This window comes from Dermacentor variabilis, chromosome 2 (assembly GCF_050947875.1).
Source record: "Dermacentor variabilis isolate Ectoservices chromosome 2, ASM5094787v1, whole genome shotgun sequence".
Lineage (NCBI taxonomy): Eukaryota > Metazoa > Arthropoda > Arachnida > Ixodida > Ixodidae > Dermacentor > Dermacentor variabilis.
The window spans coordinates 223,566,945-223,589,966 of record NC_134569.1 but is presented as its reverse complement, the minus strand read 5'-3'; the positions used below and the strand labels follow the sequence as shown (position 1 = coordinate 223,589,966).

The following is a 23,022-nucleotide window of genomic DNA, read 5'->3' as shown; positions in this document are numbered from 1 at the left end:
CATCTGCCCACATAATTATTCACAGTGGAACGCAGAATCTATAGTGCTGCGTTTCCGACTGAATAACACTTGGCGACATGCGAGGTGATGGAGCCGCCGCTGAATATCAAGCTTAATGAGAGCAATCGCATTCTTATGCAGCGTAGAAATTGCCTCAACAAAAACGCTTGTGAGCAGGCCGGAAGAACGAAAAAAATGCAGCATTACGGGATGCCCTGGTACAAGCAATAAGACGCTTCACCTCGCAAACAACGCTATCCTTCGTCGGAACAAAGTTCTTTCGACCAATGTTATGCAGCCCCTTCTTCCTGCACAAGCAGTCACGCTTTATTTGTGGTATCATAAAAACGGCATAACCATCTTCAGGCTTCTTGCTCCAGCTATATGCGCAACAGCACGGCACAGCGCTAGCAAGCAGAGCAGGAAAGACAGCGTACAACGTTCGCTACGCCGAGCTAGAGCACCGAGCCAGCCGAACAGAGGAGAAAAACGGCGCTAACAAAAAACACAAGCAAAACGAAAGATCCGCGCGTTTCCAAGGGAAACGGCGGGTAGACCAATCGTCGTGCAGAAAAATTGGAGGACTTAAGCTTCGCCTTCAAGAGTGGAACGCGATAGCGTTATCGCACCCCGTTCGCACCGACCACTCATTCGCTCGGCATGCTCTTGAGTCACACAAACACGAAACGTGCGCCTGAGCAAGCGTAACGAACCAAAGAACTCGGTGTCTCGGAGGGAGAAACGATCTACACGAGCCAAACGTCGTGATCAGCAGGGACAGCCGGGCCACGACGCGCCATGAAGGCGGACACGATCACGGGGCTGGCACCTCGATGGGATCGTCCTCTATCTCGCTTGACAGCACCACGCAGACGCATGTCTTCTCGCCAGCAGCACGGCACACACCGCAGGGGATGCTTTCCCACCAGACACGCTACGGCGCGGCGATCACGTCAGAGGCGTCCCGCATCGGACGCGGCACCTAGGAATCGCGCTGTGAGCGGAAAGAGGAGCCGCGTCGCCTAAACACGAGGGTTCGAGTGACGCACGCTGGAAGTTGGAAGAGGAGAGAGCGAGAAAACTTATGAAACGCAAGGGTATTAGGGCATCCTTGCACCGGTCCCCACACGACACCAATGCGCTCAAACTAGGCGCAGGGAAGAAGCGGGCGAGAGGCGCACCATCTGTGGGGGCAGCGCCATAAATAGCGAGGAGGGCGCCTTCTGTGTTTGCCGCAAGATGGCTCTGCGTGCGCGCCAAGCGCAGAAGAAATGTAGCGGAAACGTACTTCGCTACGCGTTTAAATGCGACTTCTGTAACGTACATGCTCATAATTACCGATATACACCGCAGTATAACTTTCTACGGGACGTTTCTAAGGCAACACCGCATTCACTAGAGGCGCTTTTGTCTGACTTTGGAGCATCGAACACATGGCTGAGTGGTAGCGTCTCCGTCTCACACTCCGGAGACCCTGGTTCGATTCCCAACCAGCGCATCTTGCGAGTCGTTTTTAATTTGTGAATTGACTTCCGCCATTTTGGCTCACGGCCAACGCCGCCAACGCCAGCTTTTCTGCGATACGAGTTAACGCTCTCACGTTACAAACGGGGACAAAGCCGGCTGCCGCGGGGCGACGCGCAGACAATAAGCAGGAAGCGAGAAGGTTGCCAAGTTCAGCTAAGTTCAAAGAGTGACGGTACTTTCAAAATTATCAAGAGACTTTCATTATCATCAGCCTGTTTACTCCCACTGCAGGGCAAAGGCCTCTCCCATACTTCTTCAACTACCCTGGTCATGTACTAATTGTGGCCATGTTGTTGTCCCTGCAAACTTCCTAATCTCATCCGCCCACCTAACTTTCTGCCCCCCCTGCTACGCTTCCCTTCCCTTGGAATCCAGCCCGTAACCCTTAATGACCACCGGTTATCTTAACTCCTCATTACATGTCCTGCCCCTGCGCATTTGTTTTCCTTGATTTCAACTAAGGTGTCATTACCTCGCGTTTGTTCCCTCACCCAATCTGCTCTTTTCTTATCCCTTAACCATAGAGTTGCTCACGATAACAGCTAGAGGAAAATGGAGTGCCGCCGCCTATGGGAGTTCTTTAAGGGGGCACCGTGCCGTCATGGAAATGACGGTATGTGTGTCTGCGAGGCTCGTGCTGGCTGGTGTTGTAAGAGGCTTCGTCTAAAACGTGGATATGGCTATACAAATAACGCGTTCTCAAAGTAAGATCTTCATAAAATGTTTCCATTCACGCATATTACATCTTTACTCACCTAGAATGCATGACCAAGTGAAGAAAAGCAAGAACAGACGACAAACTGTTACAAAGCGAGCGCAAACCTTGTCGTCTGTCCTCAAACTTTAGCGGCCGACTAATACTTTAATATATAGATAACATGTATACGTGCACGCAATTAGAAGTTCTCATAGTTAAACAAAGCATGTTTTGTGTAATAATAAAGGCAAAACAGCTTTTCACGTGCTGTTTTAGAAGAAAATGAATCATTGTGACAGACGGAACCGTACTTGCCAAGCGCGTCTTCAAGGTGTCCTGTCTGTCAGAGAACGATGCCAATTCGAAGTCACATTATACCGACATTCCCATGCATACCACAGCGCAGCAGCGCCAGATTTGCCTCTAATTAATTACCTCAATTTAAGTAGAACCCATTTCCTTAGCTTTCAGGGTTCTACCCCGTACGTGAGTACTGGTAAGAAGCAGCTGTCATACACTTTCCTCTTGAGGGATGGTGGCAATCTGCTGTTCATCATCTCAGAATGCCTGCCAAATGCACCTAAGCCAATTGTTATTCTTCTGATTACTTGAGTCTCATGATCCGGATCCGCGGTCACTACCTCCCCTACGTAGATGTATTCCCTTACCACTTCGAGCGCCTCGCTACCTATCGTACACTGCTGTTCTCTTTCGAGACTGTAAAACATTACTTTAGTTTCCTGCAGATTAATTTTTAGACCCACCCTACAGCTTTGTGTCTCCAGGTCAGTGAGCATGCATTGCAATTTGTCCCCTGAGTTACTAAGCAAGGCAATATCATCTGCGAATCGCAGGTTACTGAGGTATTCTCCATTAACTCTTCTCCCGAATTCTTCCCAATCCAGGTCTCTGACGACTTCCTGTAAACACGCTGTGAATAGATTGGAGAGATCGTATCTCTCTGCCTGACGACTTTCCTTATTGGGATTTTGTTGCTTTCTTTATGGAGGACAACGGTGGCTGCGGAGGTGCTATAGATATCTTTCAGTATTTTCACATACGGCTTGTCTACACCTGATTCCGTAATGCCTCCATAACTGCTTAGGTTTCGACTGAAGCTAACGCTTTCACGTAATCAATGAAAGCTATATATAATGGTTCGTTAAATTCCGCACATTACTCAATGACCTGATTGATAGTGTGAATATGGCCTATTGTTGAGTAGCCTTTGCGGAATCCTGCCTGGTCCTTTGGTTGACAGAAGTCTAAGGTGTTCCTGATTCTTAGTAAGTACATTGTAGGCAATAAACAGTAAGCTGATCGGTCTATAATTTTTCAATTCTTTGGCGTCCCATTTCGTATGGATTAGGATTATGCTAGCATTCTTCCAAGATTGCGGTACGCTCGAAGTCATGAGGCATTGTGTATACAGGGTGGCCAGTTTTTCTAGAACAATCTGCCCACCATCCTTCAACAAATCTGCTCTTACCTGATCCTCCGCAGCTGCCTTCTCCCTTTGCATAGCTCCCAAGGCTTTCTTTACTTCTTCCGGCGTTACTTGTGGAATTTCAAATTCCTCTAGACTATTCTCTCTTCCATGATCGTCGTGGGTGCCACAGTTACTGTATAGATCTCTACAGAACTCCTCAGCCACTTGAACTATCTCACCCATATTAGTAATGGCATTGCCGCCTTTGTCTCTTAACGCATACATCTGATTCTTGCCTATTCCTAGTTTCTTCTTCACTGCGTTAGGCTTCCTCCGTTCATCAGAGCATGTCCAAGTCTATCCATACTATTGGCGGCGAGGAGTTACGGAGTCGCCATCTATCGGAAGCGCGTCTCTGGCGTAGTATGAGGGATCACGCGCGCGCTCCTCATAGGTTTTGCTGTCAGCGCTCACTGAAAACACCACGCGCGAGCTCTCCCGGGCATTTCTGTAAGTACTTTCGAAACGAGAGAAGTTTCTTACTGTTTAAGTAATAATCTTGGGCAAACTGAAAGAACACAATCGTTTACAGACGCTATCTATTTACCGAATATGTACAGTGAACGCCACTGCGCGCGGGCGCCGCGATCGAGTCTCCCGAACCGGCTTCTTGCGTGAAAGGTAGGTAAACGCTGAGAGCAAATTATGTGAAATATGTTCTTATGGTGTTTGTACAACTAAATGGAGCGTAATAGAAAGAAGCCTCAATGCAGCGATCGCGCAGATTCGCAGCGACCGACTGCGCGCCTGCATGCTTGTCCGAGCACTGTTTCGCTTTCTCCGCGCGCGCGTTCTCGCACCATGCCATTAGATTTAGGCCGCAGAATATGAGCATTTGACAGTATACAAGCAACCATTGTTGCGTGCGAGCTATCAGAGCTGTACAAAAATAATTTCATTGTAGAGACTTCAACGCCTACAGGGACTGTGGCGTCGCGACGATTCAATCTTTTTCGTCTTCTAAATTCTTTGACCTTTCAATATTATTTCTCGAGTTGCGTCGCACTGTATGTTTATCGGTGTTCTCAGCGTTCAATTTCCTGCTGCTCCTTTTTTTGTAATCCAGTGCATTAATTCATAACACAAACATGACCATGTGCCATGCTTTCTTTAAATGTGCTTCTTACCGCTGCCTTTCCATTCCACTGAACTTGCCAGTATCTGTAGCATCGACAAGTTGATAGACCAAACCGTCATGACATTAGTCGTGCAGCAGACTTGAGCGAGCGTCTCAGTGCGCGTCTTCAGAACATCGCAGACCGGGCGCCGTAGCAGAAATCTTCCTCGCATCTGTGCTTGCTGCATACCCAAGTTGTAGCCGATGACTGTTTGCCGGTTTTATGTTTCGCGAGCCATGCTTCACGCAGCTTCTTGTCCTGCGGCTACGTGTGAATAAGGCTGACACCGGCCTCCGTTACGTGCGTCCGGCCCTGCGGCACCAAGCAGTAGCCTACCATGTTGCGCGCCTTCAAAGGCAGCCACTACCTATTGTAGTGCTTTGAAGCGTTGTAAAGGAGACACTAGAAGCGGGAAAACTTCGCCACTAAATGAGGACCGCAGCGTACGAGGGAATTCAAGCTCGTTTGCAGCTCGCTTCGGCGCTCCCGAAGCAGCCGACGCGGCCGCTATGTCCACGTGATCCCTCCTAGCACGTCACGCCGACGGTGGCGCCAGCTTTCCCAGTGGTGAGGCTCGAGGCCAATACTTCCTTATGTCAACTGCCTTACGCTTGTTGATTAGCTAGGAAAGTTCTGTTCGTTCTGTTCTAGCTGTAGGATTAGAGGCTTTCATACATAGTGGTTTCTCGATCAGATCTTTCGTCTCCTGCGATAGCTTACGGGTATCCAGTCTAACGGAGTTACCACCGACTTCTATTGCACACTCCTTAATGATGGCCATAAGATTGTCGTTCATTGCTTCAACACTTAGGTCCTCTTCCCGAGTTAAAGCCGAATACCTGTTCTGTAGCTTGATCCGGAATTTCTTTATTTTCACTCTTACCGCAAACTGATTGATCAGCTTCTTACACACCAGTGTCTTGCGTTCTCTTCTCAAGTCTAGACTAATTCGAGTTTTTACCATCCTATGGTCACTGCAGCGCTCCTTGTGGAGCACGTCCACATCTTGTATGATGCTACGGTTAGCGCAGAGTATAAAGTCTACTTCATCTCTAGTCTCGCCATGCGGGCTCCTCCACGTCCACTTTTGGCTATCCCGCTTGCGGAAGAAGGTATTTATTACCCGCATATTATTCTGTTCTGCAAAGTCTACTAATAACTCTCCCCTGCTATTCCTTCAGCCTGGGCTATATTCCCACACTGACTTGTCTCCAGCCGGCTTCTTGCCTACCCTGGCATTGAAGTCGCCCATCAGTTTAGTGTAGTTTGTTTTGACTTTACCCATCGCCGATTCCATGTGTTCATAGAAGCTTTCGACTTCCTGGTCATCATGACTGGATGTAGGGGCCTAGACCGGTACGACCTTCAATTTGTACCTATTATTAAGTTTCACAACAAGATCTGCCACGCTCCCATTAATGCTTTAGAGTTCCTGTATGTAACCTGATATATCTTTATTAATCAGGAATCCGACTCCTAGTTCTCGTATATCCGCTAAGCCCCAGTAGCACAGGACGTGCCCACTTTTTAGCACTGTATATGCTTCTGTTGTCCTCTCAGTTCCACTGAGCTAAGACTGATCTCTCCACTGCTCTCTAATTCCTCCAATAGCACTGCTCCACTCACCTCACTAGATAACGTTTTAACGTTAAACATGGCCATCTTCAGATTCCAATGACGGCCTGTCTGCCCCAGGGATTCCTCGCACCCTCTAGTGCGTCACAGGTCTGACCGCCGCCGTAGTCAGTTGCTTCGCAGCTGCTGGGGATGGAGGGCCGGGGTTTGATTGTTGTATTCATATAGGAGGTTGTGTCCAAGTACTGCACCAGGGTGGCCAATCCTGCTCTGGTGAGGGAGTGCGTTACCGGTCTGGCCACCGGGATCAGGCCGCACTGCAGGCCTGTTTATGCAATTTTATCCACACGCGGATTTTTTTTAATCCGCTCGAAAGTTGCGCGGCCCCGGGATTAAGAAGAAGTGAGGAGGTTGCGCGGTGGCGGCAGAGTTCAAAGAGTGGAGGTACTTTAAATTTTCGAGGGACTTTAGCGCATCCTAGAACCCCACAATCTCCCGAAGTAGCGCCAACAACTTCCTTCCTCCACTGTTCCACTCGCGCGCTAGGCGCGGTCTCGATCGCGGCGCCGCCTATGCTAGCCCTGCCGTAGCAAAAGACGGCTAATGAGCTGCCGAACGAAATCCACGGAAAAGTTTGTTCGTTCCCCGCAGAGCAGTTTTTGAGGCGAGGGTTTGCAGCGTCAGTTAATATCTGGCCTTAATGATGTCGTGTTGGAATCGCGCAAAAACAAAGAAGAAAATGACAATTATTTAAAGCGTAAAACGCCGGCACGTTGAGTGTTCGTGTTGCTGAAACACGACGCATTCACACGGTGTGCTCAAACACGCACATAATTACCTCAGTTCCACGTTTTGACTGCGTGAAAATGTACGTTGTTTCGTAGGTTCATTTACGTACCTACCGTATACTTTTGCTCGGCCGGTGTGTGAGATTCCAACTGTCTGGGGCCACCAATACCTAGCAACAGGACCACTTCTGTTTCGCGCTTTTTACAGATGCGTGTAGCTCATGCACGGGTTGTGGCGGCCATGAGGAAGGTTTTTACACGTAGACAGTATAGATAATTTAACTACGTACCAGCACATGGAATAGTTTTTTATTTATTTATTACAGTGCAAGTGGTTGGAATTTTATAGGAAGAACGAACTTGACGAGACACAACTGAACAGTGGTTCCATCAGAAATCCCCCCCCTCATAAGCACCAGTAACACTTTCGTTCAAGTGCTTATTTAATATCTGTATGGTAGTGCGTCTGTATTTTGCGTTATAAGTTTTCGCAGGGAAGCAGTGTTGCCTTAACAGGAACACTCAAGGCATACAAGACAGAGACAAAAAAATTATTCTTGGGTTTTACGTTCCAGAATCACGATCTGATTATGGGTACGCCGTAATGGGGGACTCCAAATTAATTTTGACCAACTGGGGTTCTTTAACGTGCCCCCAATGGACGGGACACGGGCGTATTTGCATATGGCCTCCATCGAAAAGCGGCCGCCGCGGCCGCAATTAGATCCTGCGACCTCCCGCGAACAATCTGTCTGCGCGCACTTTCGTCGCACTGAGCCAGCAATGACGGTCGGAGCACGCTGGAAACAAAAAATATCCAAAAGCGCGACGAGTGCTTCTACGTGACACAGATTGGCCAATGGAGGAGCGAATGACGCCCGGGCGACAGGAGGCGTGGAGGACGAAACGCCAGGGAAAGCGGGTAGCGGAAAGATCTCAGGATGGCGCTACTTTTGGAAAATTGAGGGCTTTTAGCGCATACTTAGGGTGTCTCCATGCGCTGCCTGGCCTCCGCTCCATTCGCGGTGGCGCGCGTATCGAGCGAGACACTCATTGGGTCGTCTGTTCACCAAAGTGCTGCATGGGCACATGTCAGTTTGCGGTGGCTGCTTTGAAAGGTGCCCGTCACGTGGTGCCTATCGTGCTCTCCCGGTTAGCGAGGAAGTCGCGCCGCACTGCGCCCCGTTTGGAACGTACCGCACGAGGCAGATTGACCACGCCAGCCAATATGTAGCGAAATGAAAACACGTATAGAGCTGGGCTAAAATTTCGCATTAGGGAGTATCGTAATGGTAGGTGCATATTTTTAAACACTATGTTGTATAAAATTATCAAGTTGTGTAGCCACAAAGTCATTTGAAGCCTCAGCTACGGGGTTAACCAAATCTATAAACTGCTTACCACTCACACCTTGATAAACAGCATACCTGCATCTCCTGCAGACCGGAAACGCCAGAGTTATCATCTGTTATTTAAGCAGGAATGCGTGTCGTGAAGCTTACGGCCTCGTACCGATGTTCTTTTGATGGGTCTGACCGTCGGGCAGGCTCGTGAACGGGACGCTGCCGCTATGGTGAGAGCGAACGCGGATGTTTGCGCTCTTGCCACTTCACTAATAGAGCGTGATCATCTAGCCGTCAAGGGACCAGTCTTTTGTGAGCTGGTGTACCTGGGGTACCAGACTGGCTACTCTTTCATGTCTAATATTATTTTTTGCGGACATATTTTTGAAACAGTTTCAGGGCAAATACGTAGCAGTTCCTGACCTGCTTGAGGTTGTTTAGGAAAAGGGATTGGTCTATTAGACTTTCGTCTCCTATTATATCGCCTCGGCAGCAATGATCGGGCGTTATCTCAGCAGTTTTTTTTTTCAATTTTGAAATTCGACACGTCCCATCTAGAGAAATTTAGTCAACAGTAAGAACGGAGACACCATTAGGCTCCTGCGGTCCGTTTACCTCGCAGCCTACCAAGCGGCAGATATAAAGTGCACAAACTATCAAGATTTCTTTCACCCTCCACCTTATGTCGGAGACCATCACTGCAGTTTTGCTTTCCTTCTGTCCTTGTGTCTCGTTGCGTCCATCATCGAATTATGGGGTAGTTTCGTGCTGCTGATTGCGCAGATGTTTACATTTGGCGATACTGATATTATTTTATCACATTTTCGCAAATCGTTAGTAGAATCTGGGACATAATTGAATTGAAATGAGCGCTAGATCGCCCGACGTTCGCCCAAATTTAGCGACGTAGGTAAACTAATGATTTAAAATAATTTAAGCGCCGACAATCTGCCCGAACACGCGACGAGATACTGTCTGGAGCTGCGCTCTTAGTAGGTCGTTATCCTGTCGTGCCCCGGTGTAACCGTAGACGGCGCGTGTACCGCATAACGCATAAAGCAGTGAAACTTATGAAGCAGCGAGTTCGAGTTTGGGTGACGATTGCAGCTGTTTTATGTGTGTTTCATGCTGGAAGAATGCACATCAATAACAGTGCTATAATTTGGGTGGGGGGGGGGGGGGCGCCGTGCAAATGCAAATTTGTACTTCTTTAGTCTTTTTTTATTGCGATAGCAATTATAGAGACACTGTGGGCGCATTTCCAACGACGTCATAAGCGTGATGTTCCATCAAGTCCAAGAGCGATAAAATTGTGGCCGCGCGCCGTATGTTGCATGTGCGAATGAAAGTGTACGAAAGTGCGCCGACGACTGTAGCTTGATGTGGCGCGCGCAAGATAGGAAAGTGGAGGAAGCGTGCAAGGCACCTAGAAGGTAGGGGGAGGTTCTACTCCGGCAGGCTCTATCTTAAAAGCGATCGGCGATGGACACACACTAGTCCTAATATCGCGTCAGGGAGTTCATGCGTAAAACTTAGCAAAACATAGGCCAAGGGCTCGTTTTAATGCATTAACTTCCTGCGTCACGATCCTGCAGTTCTTAGATTTAAAGTTGTCTTTTGGTGTTAAAGTCTCCTGGACTCATCTACGCCGAGCCTTGACACAATTACTGCCTCATGATTCCGCTCATTGTAAGGTGATGAAGCGAATGGTAGGCTGTCTGTGCTTCGAATCAGCTCTGCGAAACTCGTAGAGGCACCAAATGCCGTCTAGTTTTGGCAGCTGGCTTCCCTTTGACGGTCGTGAACGCTGTAGCAGAGTCTGGGCTGCCAAAAGTGAAGCTTGGAGCACGAAGGGCAGCAGCAAAGGTCCAGCGACCGAAGGTGATACCGGAGGTTATACCCTACGTGCGCAGTGTGTCACACAACCTTAAAAAGACGCTAAGCGTCATGGTATTCCTCTTGTTCTTTCGGTGCCCAACAAGCTTTCGAAGCTGCGCTCTCGAATGTGCTGCGAGACTAGGCGGGGCTGCCACACTAGGCACGAGGGGCCTTTTAAGTGCTTCAGAGTGGTTGTATATGCCATCCTTGCACACTTGTCGGCAGCTGTACATCGGTCAAACCGGACGTTGCGTGAACGACCGTTAGAAAGAACATGCGCAAAAAAATAAACAAAAAGTAGGATAAGGGCGCACATATGGTAGTTCATGTCACCGCGTGTGGGTGTGTCGCTCGCTTTTCTGAGACTACCATTCTGGGCAAGAACAGTAACGCCGCCTTCTTTATCAAGAATAACTGAGATTGGTGTACAAGAGCACTTTCTATCACTATACGATGCTCAATTTGACTTCTTACGAAACCGCCTTTGATGTACATGTGCCCAGTCTTATTGCTCGGTATGCGCATGCGTGACAAGAGGATATATATATATCTACAATTCTTCCGTTAAACAGCGCTGAGTAGCGCTCGTCTTTGTCGAGCGTTCTTGTGTCTGTCGTTTTTACTGTGCTAAGTTGCTTGTTCAGTTACAATTACTTCGTATAGTTGTCGAATAATTTGCTGTCGCAATCAATGCTTCGCCTTTCGGGCGAAACTGCGATATTTTTTTTCAATGGCTTTATGCTTCGTGCTTTGGTGCCCGCGGTGTTTGCTAAGGAAGCATTAAACGTGCGTAGACCACATCGACAGGACTTGCCGCTTGCCGCATTGCCGTGAAATAATACACCGATGACCCATCGCAGAAGTTAGTCGTGGTCTGGTGGTTAGTCATGGACAAGAAAACAACGGCTTACGGTACATTATCTGCTTCAGCACTACAGTCAGCACATCGCAGCCACCCCTTTCTAACAACCCCCTCCCCCCACTCCACGTTGCCCCGCATAGGCGGCGACAGCTGTCCAACGGCTCGACCCGTGCCGCAAGAACAATGCAGCCCACAACAACATCGCAGTCCACATGCGACCGCACAAAAGCAACCACATCACATCGGCACTGTGAAGACTTGCGTGTTTCTTTGTGTGTCCGGGTCTCACGTGCTGTGACGTATATGCCCCGAAAATATTTGCATTATTGACACAAGGTTCAGCATTTTTTGAGTTTTTCCCATTTTTAAAGGATAATACCAATGCACATAGAGCATTTATTACCTGTAGTGATGTTTCTATTTGGAGCCGCACTGCGGCTTTTCTAATTTCAGAGGTGCATTATGCCTGCAATCTTTCGATGGCAGGCATAATGTTTAATGTGCCGGGAATGTGCAGTAAATATTCGTTGGATTTGTATTCAATAAGCACTTTTTTTCGGCCATGTTTATTGGGAGCCTCAACAATGTTTGATTTCCGGTAGTGCTGCTGACCATGTGCACTGTATTGAACTGCATCTAAACTCTGTCCTATGTAATGTGGAACATTGAGCAGCGTTAGCTAACGAAGCATCTTTTTCGGACTCCCTATTTGTTAGCGCTACAACATGCATCCCTTTTTCGCAAAAGTAATAGCAAAGTCTTGCTTTTATTCTGCTAAGACACCAGCAACAACAATTGCAGTGCAGCCATTTCTTGGTATAGCCAGAAGTCATGTTGCGACTTGCGTAATCGGACGCATGACAGAGTGCCTGCCGCCACAACAATCGCTGGTTAAAAAACTCCTCTTCATACTGAGAAGCCCAACGCGGAGACGGCAACGGTAATGTGTGGGGAAATGCCACTTTCGCCCCGTGTTTTATTGTACCTGCAGTAGTGTCGTATTGCGTGGTGAGGTTTAATTCATCGCGTGCAGTCGATGCTACGGTCAGTCAGTCCGTGCGACAACTTCTACCAGTTCGTGTGCGGATCCTGGACGGCACCTCGACGCCGGCAGACATCGGTTGGCCAGAGCATGCACGACACCATCGCAGGTGCCATACAGGTAAGTGAGCGAAGATTAAAAGTTTCTGCAAAGTAATCAATGATATTGATGGCTGCGTTCGCCTCTCACTTTAAGATATTAATTTATTTCATAACGGCCGTAGCGCGGTAATCATGTTAGCTTATTTCGCTTCAGAGATAGTGTGCGGCAACGAGCTTCGCCGTGCTTAAACGAAGCTTGCATTAAATGCAGACATTAGAAATAAAAGCAATTCCAGATAAACATTATACCACAAGGTTTTACACAAAAGGTGTCCCACAGAGAGAGCCATTACAGATTTCTAGATAAAATTAAATTAAAGGCATAGGCTTACCTGCATTTTTGCAGTATAAGTTAGATAACTGCCGAATAAAAAATACGGTAAGCAATGTACGAACGTAAAAGTGATATTTCATATACCTTAGAAGATTTTAAAGAAATACAAACATGCTCTATATAAATAAAAATACAATCAACAGCTATAGAGATCTATGTTCCGTGCCTGACAACAATACAACTAGAGATAACAAATGATTATTATAAACAGGTACTGAGTGGACGTTTCAGAGTATTTTGGGGTCAGTCATGCATCGACCTTTTGTCTTTCTACTAGGATCACTGTACATCAATAAAAAAAATATTCATCCAAGGTGCTGGGATTGCTTCACCATAAAAAGTGCAATAGTTGAGAACGTTTTAAACAGATTCAAATAACCCAGTCTCACGTACAGCAGCTTAACTTCAGATATTGTGAATATTCACGGTGGTTAGCGTTCGCGCTTTTCAAGGCCTTCGCAAAAGATTGAGGCGAGTAGTTACATAGAAAGCAGTAATTTCACCGGCAAGTGGGTGCCTCGAGTGGGACACCCGACCGCAACTTCCCGCTTTTTTTTCTGATGAGTTCAATAACGTCCATGCATCACATTTTCGTGATGAAGCTCCCAAGTAGTGAAATACCTTGTGAAAAGGTTGGCACAATCTGTAAAGAGATTGCCAGACGGGGTACAGAAAGGCTCCCTTGTCCCGCAGCTAGATGTGTGTTATCATCTGCGCTCAGCTAGCGAACATATTCTTTCTTGGTTAGTAGAATATCGCGACCAGTGTTGGCATTTTATTTTCAGAACAAACTTCCTAGTCACATAGCCGCAAATGTACAAAAGAAATGAGCCTTTCATCATTTTTTCGAGACAGGCGCTCGGCGTGATCCGGTTCTGCACTGGACTGGTTGCCTCCTCCTATCGGCCTTTCGATCAGGCCACATTTTCTGCTTTTGCACCACCTGCGTCATACTGAAATCATCACTGGATCTGAATTGATGCAGTAATGCAATGCCTAGCAATGCGGAGGAGCAATGCAGAAGAAATAGTTTTTCTCTTTAGTGTCCTTTTAAACAACCTATAATTTAACAAAAACCCATATACATTTCGTATTCATTTTCGCGTAAGTCGATTTCCGTTCCAGTATTCAGCCTCATATTTGCAGATGCAGCATGTGTCGCCCTAAACATATGTAAGTTCACGTGCGTGGAAATTTTGAATTAAAAAGCAGCTCAAACGGCACATTTATAGACCCGGTGATATTGCTTACTCACACACAATTATGCAATAAACGAGGCGCGCCCTCTGGACAAGCACGGACAAAGGCCGCTCAATGCGAATGCAGACACCTTTTCCGATAGCTCTACAGGCCCGAATTAGGGTATATGTGAAGCCTGAACGCGCCAATAAAGAGAATGAGGTGGGTTCTAATATCCTTGCACATCGTAATTCAGTGCCTCCAAGACACTATACCTTAACCTAAACTTCCCAGCCAATTTCGTTGATTGCCACCAGATTGTATGGTAGTGCGTTCAAAACGCTAGCGCATCATGTTTGAAAGCGTTTTATACGCATGCAACACTTCACGTGACTCGTGTTTATACTTTAAACTTAAACGGTACTTTAAATCTAATGCATTTTATAAAATAGGGAAAGCGGAGCCACTAAATAAGAACACGGTATTGCCAGCGTATTGGAAGTCGTAAAGGTACCCCAATTAACTAACTATGACAGACATCGTCTTAATGATTAAGTTTTATTGCTGTTAAACGCACCAGGCGAAAAAATATTTTAGTTTGTAGCGATGAAGATGGACTGAATGTCCGCCCATTTCTGCCACGTCAAGGCATGCTAAAGGGTGCCGAGATCTCGTTCGGGCGCCTTCATCTTCAATGACCTAGGGCGCCAGAAGAGCACTCGCGGTGACACCACTTCTTCCTTCGGTGACACCACTTTCCTTCCTGGAGCGCTGGTGTGGCTCGCGGTTCCTTCCGCTGCGCCTGGTCCCTCTTCGAAATTACTACCCCAGTGTGAAGGGTCCTACCATTTCGTCAAACGCCCATCCCCCGTCAACTACGTGATCGAGCCCGTTGACTCGTCTTCGTACATGTGCCGTCATGGACGAGACATCGTCAACGTCGAGCACCTCAAGCCTACTATGATCCACTTATAGAGAGGTGCTGATAGGTCGCGGGACGGCTCTCTTTTCCTCCCGGGGGTAATTGTAGCGAAGAAGAGGGACGCTGTCCTCGCCAGCGCTTTCGAGTGGGTCAGTCTCCCCAGCGCTTTTGCTCAGGGAACGCCGCTCGTGCTGGGAGTCCGTGCCCTGCTCTAACCGTTGTTCCCAAACGCCGGTGACTAATAAACTCCTCTACAAGTTCAATATTTGAGTCAGAAGTTCCCAGGAAATCATTATGCAAAGCTAAACATATATTTTGCTTAGAGATGTTATCTCTAATTATGGGCGCTGTAACGTAAAGGTATTTCAAACTTTTCTGGTCTAATTCAGCAATCAGCGCTCCGCAATTGGTCAAATACTTTTTGGACTACCCCCACTTCACCTGTCTGTCACGCGGCGTCACGAAAACCACGATAGCCCCCAATCTGATATGACGCGTACACACTGAATATGCATGATTGATCTGAACAAAAGAAAAATAATTATTTATGATTCGACGCCTTCTCGCCATTAACCCTCTGCTATTGGTCAAAATATTTCAAGCTGCGCCCACATCACCTGTCTGCCACTCGACGTCACAAAAGTTTGGAGGACGCTTAAGCTTCGCCTTCAAGAGTGGAATGCGATAGCGTTATTGCACCCCGTTCGCGCCGCCTACTCAAACTATTTACGCCAGCCAAACATCGCGATCAGCACCGATAGCCGGGCCGCGACGCGCCATGAAGGCGGACGCGATCATGGGGCTAGTGGCGCGCCACGTGTCGGGGCAGCGCCGTACATCGCGAGGAGGGGGTCTTCTGTGCTTGCCGCAAGATGGCTCTGCGTGTGCGCACAGAACAGAAGAAATGTAGCGGAAACGTACTTCGCTACTCATAAAACTGCAACTTCTGTAAGCTGCATGGTCATAATTGCCGATATACACCGCAGTAGGACTTTCTACGGCAAGTTTCTAAGGCAACACAGCATTCACTACGGGCGATTTTGTCCCGCTTTGAACGAACGAACTCGGGGCTGAGTGGTAGCGTCTCCGTCTGACACTCCGGAGATCCTGGTTCGATTCCCACCAGCCCATCTTGCATGATATTTTTATTTATGAAGTGCCTTCTGGGATTTATCGCTCACGGCCAACGCCGCCGATGCCGACACCGACGACACCGGCTTTTCTGCGACACGAGCTCCTTAACGCTGTCGCGTTAAAACGGCGAAAACTCTTTGTGACAAAGTGACCTGTACGCGTTAAAGATGCATTAATATGCCGAACAAAACACAATTTATTTCAGAATAGCCGGAGACTGCCCCATTTCAAAAACAATAGAAGATGGCTGCCGCTAATCGCTCAGACACTGGCTACTCACACCTGCCGGAGAGCATGGGTTTATTGGCGCACAAAAATGTTTTTGCGTGGCCGTGTAACGGTATCAAGAACTTTTGACACTTTTACGACATTTCTCTGCCCACTCATCCTTGCCGAGAATCCCTTTCATTGGCGTTTTTAACTGACCGTTGCACGCCGCCGCGATTTTAGACAACCCACTACAACCAAAGTAAGGGAAAGTGGACCAGCCGCAGACGCCGGCACTACCCTCGTTATCCCTTTATCTATTTTCAGTGCTGAGATGTAACTCCGGAAGTTTTATGCAAGTATGGGAGCAGTTCAAACGTGATACTAAAATAGCCGCTATTGATAGATCATGTGCGCTTCGGCGAAAAGAAAAACGACGAGTTAAAGAGCTGCAGAGTGCCCTAGATTTTATGCTAAGTACGGAGTGCTACGAGCCGGGATTGTTCACAAAAGAAATAAAGAGACTAAAACTAAGCTCGAGGCAATAGACGAAGAAATGTACCGGGGGGCAGTGATAAGGGCGCGTAACGAAAAACTGTGGTCCGGAGGGACGCCTACCAAACGCGCGCTCTGTGATGAAAAAAGGCACGCCCTGTCGAAAGAGATAACGGAAATATGCTATCAAAACGAAATCACAAATCGAAGAGAAATAATCAAGCAGGCATTCGTCGAACATTACACAGATATATTCAGCCTTAATACTCCGAACACTGACTACTTCAGAACAGAATTCCTATCGCTGATGCCGAGATTAGAGGATGACCTTGCGCATGCTCTAGAAGCCAGTATTACGGCTGAGGAAATTGAATCAGCGATTCTGGAGCTTAGTTCAAACAAGTCGCCTGGGCCAGACGGTCTCGGCGCATCACTATATAAAGCCTTTAGAACAGAAGTGGCAGTCGCACTTGAAAGGCTGATTAGCGAATTCTATGAAACGAAAGCAAGCCCTCCGTCCTTCCGAGCGTCCCACGTAGTACTAATTCCTAAAACGAATGATCCGATTAAGTTACAGTCTGTTGAATCATACCGTCCCATCAGTCTAACAAACGTGGACTATATTCATCAAGATTTTAGCTCGACGCCTTCAAAGTGTCATTAGGTCACTTGTAGGGCCACATCAGACATGCGGCATAAAAGGCAGGTCAATCTTTACCAATGTTCACACAGCTAGAACTGTCCTTGAATGGTGTGCCGGAATGTGTGGGCGCGTGGCCATGTTGCAATTAGATCTGCACAAGGCGTTCGATAAATTCGTACACGAAGTTCTGTTCTCGATCCTAGACCATATCAATGTTGCAACTGGTATTACAGAAGGTGTTAAAATGTTGTACAATGGTTGTATAGCGAAGCTGATAATTAATAGGCAGTTAAGTGGTGGTATTCCTGTGCAGTCGTCTGTGAGACAAGGCTGCCCTTTATCCCCCCTGCTTTTCGCTCTCTACCTCGAGCCCTTTTGTTTGCGGCTGCTGAAGAGCCCAAACATCCGGGGTTACACTTTTCATAAAACTGAAGTTCGAGTTTTAGCATATGCTGATGATGTAGCAGTGTTTTGTTCGGACCATGACAGTGTTAAAGCAGTTGTACAAGAGGCTGTAAAATTTTGTACTGCAAGTGGAAGTGCTATTAGCTGGAACAAGTGTCGTGGTTTTTGGCATGGGAATTGGCAGTACAAGCCTGAGACTTTTTGTAACATGCAATGGACGGTAACTCCAGGCACCTACCTAGGTGTCCCCCTCGAACATTATAGAAATAGCAAAGAATATTGGGACAATGAAGTAGTGCGAATGAAAACCCAGACCGGCAAATGGGGAGGGCATAATTTTTCGATGTTTGCAAGAGCCACCGTGTGTAATTTGTTTTTAGTCGCTAAAATCTTTTATGTGATGCAAGCGTTACGTCTGAAGAGGATGTCTGTGCAAAAGCTGCATAGAGTATTTGCGATGTTTATTTGGGCCTCAACATGGGAACGTACAAGTCGTAGTAATCGGTTCCATAGAGTGTTGAATGGGGGGCTGGGGTTGCCACATTTGTTCCTCAAACAGATTGTAAGCAGGGTTCTTTTTTTGCGTGAACAAAAGGATGCTTTTCTGAGAACAATTATTCAAGCTAGACTGCGCGATTCTTTGCCTGATTATGTAGTGTCGTCCATGTATACGGGGCCAATGCCTTTAAGTGCTTTTTTGCGTGAAGTGGTCGTGTCTTTCCGAATCCTAAAAGCAAGATTTTCTCGTGAATATCTGGCAGCTGTTACTAGTAAGAAGTTGTACAAAGATCTTGTTGATGTATTCTTGCCTGTACCGTTGTATCGTACAGTATTTGTTTTATGTTCAGAACGAGATGTTCTTAAGAGAGTTCAACGAATGCCGGTAAGAGCTTCTGTTAAATCTTTCTTTTTTCAACTACATACAGACACTCTCCCAGTGAAACCGTGGCTGCAAAGCAAAGGCAATTTTGTACCTTGGTCTCTGAATTGCTTTATATGCAAAAAACCGGAGACGCTTGAGCATATCTTTTTAGATTGTCATGACGCAGTGGTTTTGTGGGATATTCTAAAACGTAACCTTAAAAAGGAATTGCCGTTAAGTGCTTTCGGAATACGCTTCCTGCCATGCGCGGAACCAGAGGGAGCGCCTGTCGATCTGTTAATGCTTCTGTGCATGCACAGTGTGTGGCGAAGGCGTATGGATATAAGGCATGAGCGCATTGTGCAGACCCCTGCACATCAACACTGCATTGAAAGTGAGTTATATATACACGAATTTTTCTGTGCACACAGTGATCCTCCTGATTGGCTAAGTGTTTTGGACAAAGTGACTAGCCTACATCATTCTTATCTCACCACACTGATCCGGCATTGACTAGTTGTATTTTATGGCCCTGTAATACTCACATTGTATTTTCTTTTGCTAAGCCGGTAATAAAAAAAAGAAAACTCGCGGCTGAGTGATAGCCTCTCCGTCTCACACTTCGGAGATCCTGGTTCGATTCCCACCAGCCCATCTTGCATGATATTTTTATTTATGAAGTGCCTTCTGGGAATTATCGCTCACGGCCAACGCCGCCGATGCCGACGACACCGACTTTTCTGCGACACGAGCTCCTTAACGCTGTCGCGTTAAAACTGCGATAACTCTTTGTGTCAAAGTGACGTGTACGCGTTAAAGATGCATTAATATGCCGAACAAAACACGATTTATTACAGAATTGCCGTCGACTGCCCCATTCCGAAAGCAATAGAAGATGGCTGCCGCTAATCGCTCAGTCACTGGCTATTCGCACCTGCCGGAGAGCATGGGTTTATTTGCGCACAATAAAAGTTTTTGCGTGGCCTTGTAACGGTATCAAAAACTTTTGACACCTTTACGACATTTCTCTGCCCACTCATCCTTGCCGAGAATCCCTTTCAGCGGCGTTTTTAACTGACCGTTGCACGCCGCCGCGATTTTAGACAACCCACTACAACCAAAGTAAGGGAAAGTGGACCAGCCGCAAACGCCGGCACCACCCTCGTTATCCCTTTATCTATTTTCAGCGCGCTTGCTCGGTCCCATCGAAACCCTCTCCACTTGAGTGAGTTCTTCGCGTCTTGTCAGCCAATTATATAAGAAAAACTGCTCAATGTCGGCAATGTTATTCGTTTGGAAACAAACAAGTGACCTCCTATAAACGAGGAGAGTGTTTGATTCGGCTGTTCAGGCAACGCTGCGGATTTTGGCCCGATGCTTGCATCGGCGGTTACTTAAATTTGGCGTTTTATGTTATGAGGCCCTAGGCGTTTACCTTGATGAAATGTATAACCGTTTGTGTTGTTGTGACCCCTTCCAATGAGGCAGCAGGCTCGACAAGCGGCGGCAGGGCAGCTGTTATTATCCGCTCCTCTGTCTGTTTGTGAAATAGACGAAATAAAAATGATCGATTGATCGATTATTACCTTTTATATTTGCACAATATAGTGTTTTGTAGTGTCGAATATCTTTGTGCAGAATTAAATTTACAGTGTGCGTATCCACAGCGTTGTTATTTTTCGCAGAAGTTTGTTATGAATTTTGTTATTCGTCAGGGGCTGGCCACTATGTGCATTAATTACATGTTACACCAATAATTTCAGTCAACGAAACTGTGTTGCACGTAATGTTTAGTTTGTGCACAATGTAAAATTGAAGTATCTGGCACAAGAGCCCTTCTCAGGCTTTCTGTATTTAACTAATGCTCCAATTTCTTTCGTAATTAACGGAAAGCATGAACCTTACCAGGTAAAAAATACACATATAGATGTTTTCCCATTGAATTTCGCGTAAAAGAAGCAGACTCCTAATTCCTGCAAAGGGGGACCCCACTGGCAGTACTTCTGTAATGGCAGTATTCAAATTTCATTAGTTTATTACTGTGATATTTGTGCATGCTGCAGAAAATTCGAAGTCCGTTCACGTCCTTTATAACGAACGACTCTAATGCCTCACCAAAAGACATCTTATGTCAAAAGCGCAAGATGCAGCTTTCAGTGTCAATGACATCAGGACATGTTGTCGACGCAGGGATGTCGGGTAATGAATAGCCAATGGATTGAACAATATTTCAGCCTTGCTAGCCATTATCCCTGCAACTGCGGAGTCTCGTTGAACAGATTGCGAGCGGGACGTGCAGGCGACCGCCAACCACCACCCGCCGGAGAGTCGTGTGAAGGGCACGCGCAAGGCTTTCGACATGTACATCTCGTGCGTCGACGCGCACGACGCCGCCTACGCTACCGACAACGTGAGAAGGCTCAAGCGCTTCATGTACGAGCACAAGTTGTCCATCTCGGCGGAAAACGTGGAAGGTGTGGAACCATTAGACCAGCTGGTCGACCTCAGCGTCAACTGGAATCTGCACTTCATTTTCGAGATGGCACCGCACAAGCCAGAGGTATTTCCATCATCCCTTTTTGCATTACCCCACCACGGGAGCTGAGCACAAGCAGGGGTCACAATTACACCGGAACCCTGCACCACAGCCTCCTTCTCCACGAGTTAACTTAGTACTTTGAAGCATGTTTTCTTACAGTTACCAGAGGGAACTATGGTGCTGCGATCGTTCTGCCACCATGGGAATAATGGCTAGCAGATGGATTTGTCTGGTCTTCGTGCTTGGGCTTCCTGCATTCTTGTAGCTTCGTTTATGACCCTTTATCTAGGCCTAAACTGCACTAAATTTGAAAGCAATTGATACTTCTTAATGCTGAAGGTAACAAGACTCTGCAAACACTCGTAATCGCTCCTGATTGCAGTGATTCCACTTCTGTATAGGTCCGTGATGTAAAGGCTTCGATATCACACTTCTGTGCTAGAGGTCCCGAGTTCGAATCCGCAGTCGAACAATTTGAATGTTCATTTGCGTATCTATAACGCCCTACTTTTTAAAATATGGTCCGTTTGCAAAGTAACGAAGCCATTTAAAGCCAAAAGGACGAAGTTTCGGCACATCCACGTACTGCCTATCACTCCCAGGCTGGTGGAACTACCCTGCTTGCAGCTCCCGTAGACACTAGCACCAGGTTCTCTATAGTAATTGTGTGAAACTCTATGCTTTGAATCCACAAATCCTTCAACGTTTACGTAGATGACATTATCTAGCTGCGGCACAAGCATGTGAATAAATGGCGCGGGAGAACCACTAATTGGGCAATTAGAAAGGAAACCAGGCGCCTTGTAGGTACTGTCACGTGGTGGTGACGTTAAGAACACAGTAACAATACTGTGAAAGGCAAAACTAGATTTTATTGGGCGAACCTGTGCCCACAAAACAGGCTACACTTATAGCACAACGAGAGCGGCGAACACAGTCGGCGATCGTTGAAAAATCTGATCAGCGGGTCAAGCGCGTCGTCTTTTATAGCTCAGTCGTCGAATGTTCCAGATTAACCGATGGGGCCCGCGTGTCTTCCACAAAGTTCTACACTATTCGCGTCGCGCACAGATGCAATCAAATTACGCAAGTTGCGGTGAAAGACAGTGTACGGAACCATCGATAACATTCCAGAAACTTCTTTTACATGCAAGCGCGTCCTGTGCTGCGCGACAACATTTCTTATTTGTTAGGCGGCCAAACGTGGTCGCCCGATAAAGATAAGCACACGTGTCAATACTGTCACGTGCTGGTGACGTTGAAGAACACAGTAGAAATACTGTGAAAGACAAAACTAACTTTTATTGGGCGAACCTGTGCCCACAAAAACAGGCTATAATAGCCCAGCGATAGCGGCGAACACGGTCGGTGATCGTCGAAAATCTGATCAACGGGTCAAGCGCGTCTGATTTTATGCATCAAGCGTCGAATGTTCCAGACTAATCGTTGGGACCCGCGTTCCCTCCACAAAGTTCTGCACCATTCGCGTCACGCGATGAAATCAGATAACATAAGGCTCGGCGACAACAGACAGTGAATAGAAGCATCGATAACTTTCCAGAAACTTCGGATGCATGCAGGCGTGTCCCGCGCTGTGCGATAACATTTGTTAGGTGGCGAAACGTGGTCGCCCGATAAAGATAAGTATACTTGTCAATACGCACGTGCTACAAATTGTTGCATCTGTCGCGGCGATTCTTTTTCAACTAGGGCGTTGTTTAATGTGCTACTTTTGTAATACTATTATTTAAGAAATTTCAGTTCATATAAGCACACATTCGATAGTGCACGTTACCTAGATTCTCCCATACGTGTTTATGCCTGAATTGAACAGTGGGGTCAAGATGTGGCTGCACTCATCTGGAAAACATATATGCGCTCA

The 23,022-nt window shown here is 47.0% G+C and overlaps 1 protein-coding gene across 1 annotated transcript in view; it reads left to right on the top strand.

Annotated features, from left to right (window-relative positions):
- The first annotated feature begins 12,313 nt into the window (after positions 1–12,313).
- The window catches only part of LOC142570705 (uncharacterized), a 29,336-nt gene continuing 18,627 nt past the window's right edge, over positions 12,314–23,022 (top strand). Inside the window, exons 1-2 of the mRNA XM_075679053.1 lie at positions 12,314–12,439; positions 20,901–21,161. Coding sequence (XP_075535168.1) covers positions 12,314–12,439; positions 20,901–21,161 — 387 coding nt within the window. The remainder of the gene's footprint in view (positions 12,440–20,900; positions 21,162–23,022) is intronic.